The sequence below is a fragment of the Mesoplodon mirus genome (genome assembly GCF_964341445.2).
Source record: "Mesoplodon mirus genome assembly, chromosome: 4".
In the NCBI taxonomy this organism is placed as follows: Eukaryota; Metazoa; Chordata; class Mammalia; order Artiodactyla; family Ziphiidae; genus Mesoplodon; species Mesoplodon mirus.
Window position 1 is genome coordinate 13,369,729 of NC_138979.1, and position 14,963 is coordinate 13,384,691.

At 39.9% G+C, this 14,963-nt stretch overlaps 1 protein-coding gene across 2 annotated transcripts in view; it reads right to left on the minus strand.

The window, feature by feature from the left end:
- The window catches only part of SPAG6 (sperm associated antigen 6), a gene marked incomplete at its 3' end in the record, with an annotated part of 75,636 nt that extends 65,747 nt beyond the window's left edge, over nucleotides 1-9,889 (minus strand). For both annotated transcript variants that reach the window (XM_082616816.1, XM_082616817.1), the window contains exon 1: nucleotides 9,806-9,889. In XM_082616816.1, the coding sequence (XP_082472942.1) occupies nucleotides 9,806-9,860 (55 nt within the window). In that variant the 5' untranslated portion in view covers nucleotides 9,861-9,889. The remainder of the gene's footprint in view (nucleotides 1-9,805) is intronic.
- Nucleotides 9,890-14,963: the final 5,074 nt, after the last annotated feature.

Sequence of the window (14,963 nt, forward strand, 5' to 3'; positions counted from 1 at the left end):
TCTTCTGTTTCTCAAATTACCTAGCACAGTTCTGAACGCACATCTAACTCTTATTGAAACACTTTGTGGTCCTGATTCTAGAGACCACTATCCACTTGGATTTTACTATTTCAAGCACTACCTACTCTCCTATCACAGAGTAATTCCAATTACACTCATCAGCTTTCCTCTGATTTTAGTTTTTTTACTTCTTTAACAAGTTATTACATTTACATGTCTATATTTTTACTGAAGCAAGTTTTATGACACTGGTGAGTTTTAAAGCATGTTCTCGTTTTCCTTCACTGGTCATTTTTCACTTGAAAATATTTGTGTTCCTCCCTTGCTTTTCTTTAGAGAAGAATTTTCAGGCCTTGATTTGATTTCTTTCATCCTCTATGATTATATACCTCTGGCCACTATTCTTTCATTTGATTAAGAATTAGTAAGTTTTGGTATCACATATCTATTTGTCTTGCTTCCTGTGAAACACTTTTTCACTGCCATAACTATAAAGTCAATTATGATTTTAGGTGTTATATCCCTTACAACATGCAAAGATCCTTATAATTTATTTAAATGGTCAGAGTGAATCACAAAATGTATATATAGTTTTTTTTACATAAAATTCAATTGTAATCATAAATGATTCAAGAAGCTCTTATGATCAAGGGTAATATATTTTCTCCTTTTAAAGTTATTCTCATTAACTTCAGTATCCTCTGAATTTTGTTTGGTGATTCACTGTCAGTTCAGTCGTTTGTGAGTGAAGGACTACCACACCTGACATGTCACTGTTGAGTGCGGAGGAGTGAGAGGAAGATGAGACAGAGATCACTGACCCTCTCACTGGTAGCCAGCAACTCTTCTAAGAGGGCAAGGAAGCACAGTATGTATTCACTTATTTAACACATACTTCTAGAGCATCACCAGGCACTCCTCTAAAAAAATCTACAAATATTAACCCATTAATCCTCATTACAATCCTACCAGGTAGATGCTATTTATAGCTCGGGAGTCTATGCCCTCCTATTTCTCCAGTGTCAGTCAACCCATTTACCAATGAAAACTGGCCTCTGTGCTAGGTTTAGAATGCATACCATCTGTTGAATTCACATGATTCTGCCATTAATGTTACTGTAGGTCTCTTCCATGATTACTGTATTAAACCGAAATTCCATTGATTTCTCCAGTGTAACTGTGACTCTTGACTAGGTCACTGCCACCACCGTCTATATGTGAGATTTATACTGAGTATGTAGACCATAAAAGTTATGGCAAGTTCAATTTACATGATACTTCAGATAAAAATGATTAGAACTTACGTGTTTATAGTTACATGAAGAAATATAAAATGGGCTTTTAACATAGTTTTCAAATGAACATGTAAGTTCCACATATCCAAGCCTTTATTTTCATTTCAGATCTCTCTCCTGAGCCCCAGAGCCCTATCTATCCAAACTGCTTACCAGAGTCACTGGCACATAGATCTCCCAGACACACTTCAACCTCAGCACTGTTGCAGAGTGAAATCGCCATTTCCCCGAGCTGTTTGTATCCCTTCTCCATTAATGAAGAGTGCTAATTTGCCTAAGTAACCAGAAGCCTTGGAGTCATTTTGTTTGTTTCTTTGTTTCTTTCTAAAAGTCATTTTATTGTGAAAGCATGAAGGACTGCCTTTCATCAAGCAACAAGTTTGCCATTCCAAAGCTGTTTCAACATTTATTGAGTGCCTATGTTGTACTGGACCCTCTGCCAGGTGGAGGGCTGTAACAATTTTTAAAAACAATTTTATTGAACTATACTTAATTTACAATGTCGTGTTAGTTTCTAGTATACAGCAAAGTGATTCAGATGTGTGTGTGTGTGTGTGTATCCCTATGCTATACAGTAGGACCTTGTTGTTTATCTATTTTATATATAGTAGTTTGTATCTGTTAATCCCAAACTCCTAATTTATCCCTCCTCCACCCTCTTTCCTCTTTGGTAACCATAAATTTGTTTTCTATGTCTGTGAGTCTGTTTCTGTTTTGTAGTTTTGTAAATGAGTTCATTTGTATCATATTTTAGATTCCACATATAAGTGGTATCATATGGTATTTGACTTTCTGTCTGGCTTACTTCACTTAGTATGATAATCTCCAGGTCCATCCATGTTGCTGCAAATGGCATTATTTCATTCTTTTTTATGCCTGAGTAATATTCCATTGCATATATATACCACATCTTCTTTATCCATTCATCTGTCTATGAACATTTAGGTTGCTTCCATGCGTTGGCTATTGTGAATAATGCTGCTGTGAACACTAGGGTACATGTATCTTTTTGAATTAGAGTTTTCCTTGGAGTCATTTTGAACTCCTCTCTCTCCTCACCTGCACCTGCCAGCCCCCTTCTACTAAGTCACAAGTCCAGCAGACCTCTTATCCAGCATGACTGCTATAGCAAAAATGGATACCTGGTCTTCCCGATCCTGTTTCAATCCCCTCCAATCTATTCTCCCCACTACTGTGAAAATCATCTCCCTAAAACACAAAATGAATCCCTCCATCCCTCTAGTTAACACTTTTCAATGGTTTTCTATCAATTTTAGGATAAATCCAAACTTCAGATGAGGTCCTTCGTAATTAGGGCTATTTTCCTCTCCAGCCACTGATGTGCCTCTCCCCTGTCCTACTACCCCAAGAAGTTCCAGCCATACCTAAACATCTGCCTTTTCTATCAAGTACCATCTGTTCTCTTGCCTATTTGCCTTTGCACATAATGTTCCCTCTACCCAAATGCAGTTTTCCTCTCCCATTTCTTCATCTAGCTAACTCCTAAGAAAGTCAGCACAGATAACACCTCCTCCTAAAAGTCTCCCATGACCAGCACCCCTCATTCCTAAAACTTGGTTAGGTACCCTTCATATGTGTTCCATATGTCTATATAGCAGACACTTATCAAAAAGTATGTATTTATATATCTCACCATTAGCAAATAAGCTCCTTACGGGCAGAGTCTATGCCTTCAATTTTTGCATGATCAGCATCTAAGCATGTATCTGGCACTTGGACACTCAGTGAATGTTGAATGATGAACGAACAAACTCTGAAAATTAATATGCAATTTTCTCTTTTTAGGTAAATTTTAGTTAAAATAACAAAATGGATAACGTGCTCATAGTTCTTTTGTTAGGTACACGAGGTCAGGTACATAAGTGTCAGTATTATAAATTCATAAAGCTTTAAGGAACTCAAATGGGTCATTTAAACTATCCCCTCACCTAAAACCAACACACATACATATAATTCTATTTTAATTTAAAGCCTTCTAGAGAGCTGCAAATTTTAAATTAGTTCTGTCTTCTTCTGTCAATGTGTTTTCTCTTTTACAATATATACCTATTACACCCATCTTCCTGGAGAAGATTGGAATGTTTAGGAATGGGGTCAGTATAGAGAATAAAGAGGACAGTTCTAAAAGGACTGTCTGCTCCAAGAGGTTTCATGGGTAATATCTGAAGGGAAACTTTTGGAAGGCAATCAGTTCAAAAATCTATCTTCAGATGAAATTCTTTGTTTTAATCATACTCTACCTAGTTTATTTTTTTTTGAGATAGTTTACTCTAAAAGATATGGATACAAAGATAATAATTAAGAGCCATGGAGTGGAGACGGGGGCTGGTTATTTTTTAAATCAGAAATATAGTGATAGTTGCTACAGCTGAACTCTGAACACAGCACTGAGTTTTGTGGCAGCAAAAGTAGAACGAGAACCACTTTGTGAAATAAAAGGAAGCAGGAACAATTTTTTTTCCTGAAATCATACCTAGGCCTGACTTGAAACATAATAGTTAATAAAAGATTGGTTGGATAAAAGAGTATATCTTTGTATTAAAAAATTTAACAGCAAAATGGACATCTTCAATGATAGGTTTTTAAAGTTATGGGAAAGTCTAAGTATCTATTTTTAAATAAGCCCTCAAAAAAAAAGAGGGACTTTTAGAATTATTAGACTAATTCTACAAAGACATTTTAATAGAAAACTAATGTAATCTAGTCTACTTACATAATATAATAGTGATTCTAACTTGACACAGAGATACAACTTAGAATATATGGAAAAGTGGAGAGAGATCATTTCCTTTGGAGACACATGCACACATACACAAGCACAAATATCATTTGTTTTCACCTAGATTTTTTAACAGAACTTGAATAAACAATAAATTTAAAATTAAGCCACCCTTATAATAGAAAACTGGGGTGTATGGCAAAACCAATACTTCACTTTGAAAATTAGGGAAGTCTGACCTGTGTTCAAATGGGCCATTCCACCCACTACAAGACAAGGCCAATTTGTTTTCTCAAGGTATGGCCCTGGATTTCTCCTAGGGCCAGTAAATCTACTCAGTAGAAATCCCAAAGTTCTGCCCCCAGTGAACATGGAAGAAAAGCCCTTCACACCAAGTGCGATTAAATAAAGAACAAAGGGAAGTGTTGAGTATACACTCACATCAACCAACCAACAAATATCAAGGGCCTCCCTCTTCACTGTACTGTACCTCACATGTTCTCAGAAAACCCAGGAGAGCAGGCAGTCAGTCACAGGGCAGCTGGCCTCCCTGGGCCCTGAGGAAGTCTCTTGGGCACTCGTCCTGATAATAGCAGGTCTCAGTCCAACAACTCTCTCAAGTACTCTATTGGTTCTCAACTTCCAGTGGATTACACACTTTCCCCAGGTGATTTTAAAGAGCTTCTGGTTTGATAAGACTTTCCTTAGAAGCCAGAGGAAACCAGAAGGTCTTCTAGAGCTCTGAGGCCAGTTTAAGCCCTAAATACAACTTCCACTCCCTCAAACCCCCAGGTATTTACCAATTAAAGTTAGTCCTCTGCATCTGGGCCTCCACTCAAGATCCCATAATGGTACTCAACGAGACCTCAAAAGCAGTTATGCACAATTACTGGACAGTCACTGGTACCCAAAGGCCTAAACAGATGACTTGTTTTAACAGTTAACACTGAGGTTTATCTGGAACTCCTAGAACATCTAGGAATAGTTTCCTGATACCCCTGAGGTAACACAGAAAGAGCACAAGGTCAGACAGCAATTAAGAAACAGATCCTAGCCCCAGATTGGCCACTAACTCACTTTGTGATGAGGGCAATTACCCAACCTTCTTTGGGCTTTAACCACAGTGAACAAGATACCTTACCTGAGCTGTTATAAGAATCTAATCTTCTAAGAGATGTGAAAACACTTAGAAAAATAATTACTCCTTCCTTCGTTCTATTTAAACATGTTGAACATCTGCTCTATGCTAAGCATTATGCTAGACGTGAAATTTACATCTGGTAGAGAAAGCAGAAACTAAACCATTACAGTTGTGACAAGGACTATGAAAGAGAAATATTAGAAGCAGGGAAAGATAAATCAATAAACTCAACCCGCTGGGAGGGCTCAAGGAAGGTTTCCCTGAGGAATCAACATCTGAACAGAGCCATAAAGAATGAGCAGGAATTAATCAGGCAAAGAAGTGTAGGAAAAGGTTCTAGTAGTCAGAGGAGCAAAGGTCTTGAAAAAACATTCAACGAATGTAAAGTGCTTTTAGGAAACACTTAAGTAACTTTTCAAAAACATTTAATCTGTGACATTAAAATGTAACCCCACAATCTGCCATTTCAAAAACCCACTCTTACAGGTTTATCTACAGCTTGGATTTTTCTTTTTAGTCATCAAACTTTTCCTAAGAAAACAGTGAGATCCCAGCCCTGGTTGCATTATTTTCTACTTATGTACCAATGCTTAGAAAACAAAACAGATAAATGTCCATGTAGGAACAACGATTTGGGACACAGAATAACATTCTGAAAAATCTTGTTTTTAGGACATATTGGTAGGTGCATAAAAATTCAGAATTTTTATAGTTCCCTGGAACATTTTCCACTTAAGTATATTGGGAAAAAAAAAAGAAAGAAAGAAAGAAAGAAAAAGCCCTCTATCCCTACCCTATCCTTAAAAAAAAAAAAGTCAGTGCTTTGAATTAATTATCATACATTCAGAAGTATGACTCCTTTTATATTGGCAAATACATCAAATTTAAAGGGCATAATTGGTTAAGTTTTCTGGAGTTGCTTTACTAATTATCTTTTCAGTTCTAATATCCTTTGGAACAATAGTTTTTGTAGAAGAATCATGGTATTGTACATGTACCTCCCAGGATGTGTTTTAAATACATTATAAATGTTTACTACAGGCTTTTCCTTCTCATAGCAAATTGAAGTTCTAGATCATTAATATGAAGATTTTCACCCTGCCCCAGACACATGCAATTTAAAATCATTTTATGTCAACATACATTACTTATTTTCTTGAATTATGAACCAAATAAATTGCCTCAATTTGCAAATTAGCTTCATACAGGTGCTTATTTAAAGTGATAGGCAAACTTTTCTATTCCTACTCTTCTGAAAATGTGCATAACTATGATTTGCCATGTTTACTGTTTGGCTATATATAGGTTACAAGCAAAATATTACAAAGTATTATTTTAAACTTTACCCCCACTTTTCTTATATAAATAGCTGCTTCAGAAGAAGTTTATTTCGTGCAGCTAAGCAATTTAAAAATCATGTTCTTCGGGCTTTTACTGGCTTATTTTAAAAGACCTTCTAAACAACCAAAGAGTGGCCTGGTACTCCAATATACCACAAAACACCTTTCTTATATTTTATAATTAAACAACCACCTCCAATTGCTGAAATTCCACAATTGGTACAAGTAACGATGTATTATCACTACCATTGAAGTCATGTATTATTATTCAAAGAGAGGAAGTATCCAAATTCATTTTTAAATAGCTGCAAGATGTAATGGCTCAAACATACAGGGTTTGAGGGAGCATAAAGAGATTTTATAACAAACATTAAACTTTTTAATGTTTTCATGTATGTCCTTTTGATTTAGAAGGAACAAAATCTCAGTGAGGAAAAAAAAAACCTCTAGGTTATAGACACATTGTACACAGTTCTTTCTAGTAACAATTTTGAGTGGAACTCAAACTTATTTTTGTCCAAATACTCTGAAGAAGATATCTTGCAACACTCTGTTTTATAATTACTTTGGACATATTTAATAGAACAGATTCTCTCATTAGCACATCAAAAACACAATGAGAAAGATCAGAGATTTTAAATGAAATAAAACTTCATTGATAACTTTCACCTTTAAGATTCCTTTCACACTGAATGAATTTAAAAATTCTAAACCAGTGAACTACTGATTTATCATGATACCTATATGGAAACTTTTTTTCACATTATTTTGGATCTATGATACATATTTATTTAAACAGTTTATTAGGGGAGACAAGTGAGAAAACAAAACAAAACCCTCCCAGGTATGCAGACAGTATGTCAAAGTCAGGAATAAAATGCACTGGTATCTTATGATACCAAAATGAAGTCACTTGACTGAAAAAAAAAAAAGCTTGATCAAAATATATATTTTATGAAAAAAAAATATATATATACTTTATGACACATACTGTGGCTCACTCAAAAGTATTTTTAAATCCATGGTGATGTTTTAAAAATAAACCATTTAAATGGTTAAGTTGACTATTAAGAGAAGTTTTCATAACAAAGCTTACAGGGTTTTTTACATTAAAAGAATAAATATATTGGAATACTCATCTGTCCCTATTTAAAGTTATTAAAGGGGGGCTTAAGTTGCATTTAGATAATATGAAATACATTAAAATAAGTTCCTCAGGGGAAAGAAAAATCTTACCATTCCATCAAGATATTAGGCAAGTGCAGATAACTTCAAAACATTGAGTTATATTCCTTTTGTATTCCATTCCTTCATAAGCCAGACCATAAGTGGAAATAGATGGCTATTTAAGAATGCCATACCTAAGTCACTTATACTTTGATGATGACTTAGCCTGTTTGGATTGATTAAATTCCACAATATATTCTACATTGTATACTTATGGGAAGAGATAATCTGTCACTATTACACTAAAACATGATATTCTGTATCTTAAGAGTTATCATCTGTACATCCATATTTCAGTATCAAATTTATAAAAGAATGTCAATCATTTTCCCTTTTTAAGAAATCATGTTTTAGTTTAGCTGTATACATACTGTCCAGAAAATTAAATATTTGTAAATAGCAAGTGTCCATTCATGAAGGCCACTGAGTAGGACTGAAAGGGAAAAAAAATCCAAAAATAAGCACATTCAAAAAATGTAATATGCTCTAATGAAGTTAACATGGTCAGTATATATGAAACTCTGTGTGTCCAGCACTGTTCTGGGCACTTTGAGGAGTATACGTGCATGCATACAAGCACACACACACGTGCAGAAGAAAGAAGATGAATTCACATGAAACAACGGTAGAGCAAAAGACTATCAACTTTGAAATTTTCAAAATGGAGAACAGATTAATGGTTGCCCAGGGTTAGGAACAAGAGCGAGATAGGTGTGGCTATAAAAAGGCATCACAAGGGATCCTTGTAGTGATGAAAGTAGTACCTTGACAACAGTGGTGATGGATACACACGGTATAAAATTGTATAGAACTAAACACACATACACTTAAAGTACAAGGAAAACTGAAAAACAAACTGATGCATTTTTATCAATGTCAATATTCTGGTTGTGATATACTACAGTTTTGAGGTACATTAGCTCTGTATATTATTTCTTACCACCGCACGTAAATCTACAATTATCTCAAAATTAAGTTTTTTAAATGATTATAAAATACACTTTCCCTATTCTAAATACATCCCCCTCCCAAAATAAAAACATGCAATAATAAACACCAGAATCCCTCCCAGTGACAAAAGAAATTGCCAGCTAGGTGCAGTAGTAATTCCCTTCAAAGAAACCCAGAGTAAACATCATGTCTAAACATTCATGCCCTGAAAATATGTTCTGAATTTTCTTCAAATCCGTGTTAATTTAATGAGTTTTAAAGATCACATCCCATAAATTGAAGATTTCTCATGACACAGTAGCAATAAAATTCTACCTTCAGATGGTGGTGGACTCATCCTTAATCAGAGACAGAGACAGAGGTGGGGGTGGGTACCACCATTTTCTTCTCTGTTTATGTTAAAAGATAAGAAGCAAATCACACACACAGGCACACACTCTTCCTCTCCCTGTAGAGTGTACATGAGTTCGGATCGAGACGTGGAATACGAGCACCACAAGGATTTCTCAAAGCTAGGTCTCTGCCTACTTGGAATCTCTTGGGAAATATTCAAGCATATCTTTGCTCTTTCGCTAATGCAAGACAAGAAATAACGGGTCAACTGCTCTGGAATTCCTTTGGTGTGAGAAAGTCAAGTCGAAGATGATCAAAGGCAGGGCATCCGGATAAAATGGGTCTGATTAGGGTAGATTCAGACAACCTGACATTTGCTTGGTTGCGATAAAGATGGAAATAGGGACGTCGGGTCCCTCTCACACCAACCTGGAAACTTGACCCGCTAAAGAGACCGAACGCTTCTACAGCCTCCGCGGTGGATTGGAGGAATTTAGGGACGCTGTCCTCCTGTCCCCATCCTGCCGCTCCCCAACAGCTCAGCCGGCTGGGGAGCGGGGCGACGGGGACCCGGGGCGAGGCGAAGCCAGGGGACACTGGGCGACGAGGGGCAGGGGATACGGGGTGAGGGGCGAGGCAGGGCCAAGGACCCAGGGAGACTAGGAATGGAGGTGCGGGGCGAAGCCGGGACAGCAAGGGACGCGGGGCCGGGGTGCGGGGCGACGGGCGAGGCGAGGTCAGGGGCGTGGAGCGACGCGAGTGCGAGGTGAGGGCTCACCCGCGTTTTGCAGCGTCTCGCTGTTCTGCGGTCTGGTCGCCAGCTCCGCCACCATCTGCACGAATTGGGTCCGGGCTTTCCGGTACTCCTCGAACCCTGCGGGGAGAGACACGCTGGAGCGGGCCGCCCGCGGCCCCCGGGCCCCGCCGCCCCCCGTCGGGGCGCCCGGACCTACCTTTCAGCACCTGCCTCTGACTCATGGCGCCCTCGCCACCAACTAGGCGGCGCCCGGCTCGTCCGCGCCCAGCCTGCGAGTCCGCGGAGGGGGCGACCGCGGGGACCGCTCGGACTCCGACGGGAGCCAGGTCTGTGTACCCGCGTCTCCCGGGCAACCGACCGGAACCGGAACGTGGCCCTCTCGCGTCAACGGCCGTCCTGGGCGTGACGTCAGGGCGCGGTGCTCGGGCGCCCCGTGCGCGGTCGGCGTCCACCAGGGAGCTCAGCCTGCGCTACTTCCCCGACGTGCGGAGCTCGCCCGGCGGCCGCGGGAGCCGTGCGCCGTCGAGGGTCACACCCTATGGGCACAAGGCGTCTGCCAGGAGGTCACGGAGTTTCACAGACCGAACCCGGAGGGAGCCCCACGCGCCCAGGAACCTGGTTCCAAGTGCGGCGAGACAAGCAAACTGCTACGATGGAGTCGCCTGGGCTTCGACGGTCGAGAAAAATCTCACATAGGACACTGTGTAGTCTGATAAATACATTACCGTCAGTACAACCTTAAAGTCAAATGTTTTCCCCTTTAGTCCAGATTTTATATACCCGGCAGTTCAGGTTTCAGGATTCCTGGAGGGTCAAGACAACTATGGTCATACATTTAATTATACTGTATTGATAGCATTTAATAAGCACTCCTAGAGATTCAGTGAGAAAAGCAGACGAGGAAACAATATGATAAACGTCCTGTCTTCCTTGACTTTCTCCAAATTACTACCAACTTTGCTGTTTCCTCACTTTTATTTGATTTTTAAACATGTTGTCTTTGTCTTTTAAATTTAGTGTTCATTCTGTTGCTGAAGGACATTTCAAAAGAAACTGAGAGAATCTTTACCTGGAAAGTCTTGATTGAAATTATCTTAACCAGACTTCCCTTGCTGACATAACTTTAATTCTTTACCCAGTGTCTTTTGACAAGTTAGGTAGTCTATCACTGGTTTCTAGTTTGTCTGAAAACTGTATACCAAATGTTTCAGTGACAGGTGTCAACGTTAAATGTTCCTCCATCAGAAACTACAATTTCGCCAGATGTCAAGTGAGCGGATAGTCACAGCTGCTGCTGAGTAGTGCCAAGACAGGAAACCTCTTGATACCTCTTCTTTAATAGAAGGGAGCATGCAAACTTAGCTGGGTTGAGTCCTATATAATAATCTTTCAAATCTCACTCTGACTTGAGCTCTCTGATAAAGTCCTGGTATTTTGTGAAGCCCCACATAGTTGTGGAATGGACTAACAATCAGAGGGAGGAATAAGTATGTTCAGCCGGGTCCCTACCACCCCCAGATCAGGTGCATGTCTTTTGCTCCGGAGTTCAGAAGCCAATGATACCCACAATCCCTTTACTTAACTCTGAGGCATAAAGTTTAACAGTGACCTCCACATTTCCCTAAGGAAACAGGTCCTTTAGAATTAAAGTTTTTGTGTGTACTAATTTAGAGATTGGGTGGGGGGGAGGGACAAGTTGAACAAATAATTAAAATGGCAAATACACCTTCACTGTAATTTTATTTTCAGTTCCTTTTTGCATTGTGAAAAAAGAAATCCCCTTAAAACTAAAAGGTTCCATATTTGGTTTCAGTCCTTTAACAATTAAAACTCCGAAGTGACTACAGCTGCCATTTTTAGCAATTCTTTTTACTATGTATTTTCTACTTGAAACGTGTTGAGATAAGAGCTCAATAGTGAAAAAAAGGCTAAACCTATAAACATAACAGTCTACTTACGGAACCCTACAAAGTTTGAAAACTTAAGTTCAAGTGGTATATAAATTATTTTTAACTATAGATTCTGAGTATTTGTCATTAACAGTGTCTGTGGGTTAAACTGTATTGTTCCTGATGAAACACAATATAGAATCCCTACTTTATATCTGAAACTGGACATACTAAAGAAGCTAGATCTTCGCTCTTTATTCTAGCTTTCTTTTTTAAAATCCTTAAAATTAAATGGAGAACTGTAACAGATTAATTGTAAAACATAAATGAATTGTTAGTAATTCAAATATAAGATATGGCAAAACTGAAAGATTACTTTTACTGACAGAGCCAATCTATATTTTCTGACTCACTTTTCAACTAACTACAAAATAAAATACCATTCTGTTTTACAAAGCTAGTTGAATGCACCAAGATGACATACACACCTCTAACAGTTAAGCAGTGAGAAAGAAAACTATTCAAAGGGATATTTCAATTAAAAAAAAAAAAGGAAGAAAAGGTGCTATTTAAGATTACTCTTCTTAAAGTACCAGCTGACTTTAATACAGATATACAGTGTACTCGACACATTAAACTATACATTTGATTGAGAATGAAACTTATCTGAATAACTTGCAAAAATGTTTCCAAGAAAGATTTGTGTGAAGACTTTGTCCCCTTTTGTATAAAGCTAATCACATGTAATTTCAAAATCATTTTTGCATTTATCTTTTTATGAAAATGAGACTCAAAAAAGACAACATTATAAAGCCAGTTTAAAAATCCTGTTCTGTTTCTCTTTAAAAATCTGCTCTGGGAATTCAGAAAAACCCATTATCATGGGAAGATATTCTGCACATGCCTAAAAGAAATTTTACTAATTTTAACAGACATGTTTTCTTTTCCTTCAGCTTCTAGAAGAATTTTAAAAGTTAAAGCTTTATATGTTCTAAGTAGATATTAATATACACATTTTAAAAACTGCTGTTGAATGAATCAAGTGTATATATATTCCTCTCCCAAGCCAAAAACATTAAATATCAGTGTGTGCCAGACACTACTACTAACAGAATGTGCTTGTCTTCTAGGACATGAAACTTAGTGGGAGATCGACATCTAAAGAAAGTTTAATTCATTAAATAAGCATATACTGCAGCCTGCCCTGTTTTAAGGGCTGTTATTGCACTCAGCACTGTTAAGTGCCTTAGGAACAAAGAGGGACTTAGGATAACCTAGGGGAAGAAGTGAGAATATCTAAAACATCACTTAACTAATAAAAGGTGTCTTGTTTTTAAGAAAAATTAGCTGACTTTTGCCTAGATATGAAATCTCCTTCCCTCCTCCCCCAAAGAATTAAAACATAATGGTAGTATTTAAATATGCATTCATTTGGCAACTGCATGTAATTATGCAAGTCATAAGAATACAATAATCATTTTGCCAACATCAAATCTAAAATTAATATTTACATACTTGAATGAAAAATAAAGGTATTATATACCCCATAACCAAGTTAGTGGACTCAAAATATGACCTATAATGATGAAAGCAAACATATGACATCTTAAATGTCGCTCTGCTCTTTTGAGTAAAAGCCTCAGGAGTTTACATTTGGGTTTTAGCAGACCAACCGGTTGTGCCATCAAGTTTGTCAGCAGAGCAGAAAAGACTCGGACACTTCCATCCAGAAAGGGAAGATTAACATTTCTATGCTGATGTTGTGTTTGTGTCTTGTTTCCTATTCTTTACTTTTCAAGCCTTTTAAAGTCAACTCCTTATATTTCAGACTTTAAAGTTTTTACGTTTCTTTGTGTGAAGGCCAATAAAATGTTGAAATGACAGTGATTTTGCTGGCCCCAAAGTTCTAAAGATACGCCTGTACATAGCTTCCTTTTCCAGGAATTCAGTGGATGCATAGATTGAACTCATCCTTTCCACTTCCAAAGTAAACCGTGATTAGGGGGATTCCACACACGAATAAGTTCACCTCCAAAGCCACCATATAGCACAAAGTGATTGATACTAAAAATTGATGATTCTAATGTCTGAAGTACAGCATAACATTTTCGAAGGGAATGGGACATGCATAAAGACCAATTTATTGCTGCTTGGTGTGCGTGTGTGTTATGTGAATATCTTTTTAAAGACTTATGTGAGTATTCCTTTAAAGACTGTACCCAAACCCCGCACCACCAGATACCCTCTAGGCACCCTGCCATAGAAGTCTGTCAGCCACTCCTTCTCAGAGCTCCACAGGCCCCCCACCCCTTTAAAATCTTGGCCCTGTTGGACTTCTCTGAGACAAGGTCAGTGCTATTCCTTTCCCACGTTTTTATTAGTACAGGACACAAGAGACAAAAGATGGAAGGTGCCACATAGGAAAAAAAACCCGGAGCCCACCAAGCGCGCATCTAGGCCAACACCCAGGAGGACGCGGCTCACGCATACCCCATGTGCGGGTCCCGCCAGGGCTGCGCTGCGGCCCCGCCCGCCGCAAGCGGAAGGTTCTGGGCCGACGCCGAGAAGCTAGACGTAGGCGGGTTTCCGCGCGAGCAATGGGCACGGGGTCCCCGGCTCGACGGCGCTAGCCTCGGGCAGGCAACTGCGTTCAATGTGGACGGGGTGTCGGGGCCCCAGGAAAAGGGAAGAACGCGATGCTCCTCCGATGTCCTCGGCTTTTCCTTTAGGCCAGAGTTTCTCAGACTCCAGCGGGCACCTCCGCGGACTCCGCGCAGTTCTCACCGGGGAGGGGGCGTGGGAATCTGTTGGGGTTGGGGTCAGACCATCGTTCGAATCAGAAACCCGCTAAGACCCCGCCGTGGGTCGCTGGGCTGGGCCGAAAAGGGGGCGCGGGGACTGCAGCGCCAGGAGCGCCGGCTGGAGGAAGAGGCGGGGGCGCGCGGCCCGAGGGGCAGAGTGCGGAAGCGTGGCGCAGGCTACGCGCGGGCGGCCCCCCTCCAGCGGGGCCTCCGGGGGCGGCCGCGGGCCTGTGGGTGTGAGCGAGGGGGGAGGTCCCAGCTTCGGCTTGCTCGTAGCCCTGCGGGCCGCTGGCCTGGGGATCAGGAGGGAAGGGGCCGCAGATGCCGCAAGCCGGTGTCTGCTGGGGGCGGGTTGCAAGATGAAGAAGGCCTCTGTCCTTTCGCTTTGCTTCCCCCGGCCAGGCCTCCATCAAGCACCGCACCGCCGCGCAGGCTCCAGCGGAGGGGTCCCGGCCCGAGCCTCCCCGCGGCGCGGCTGACCCGTGGGCC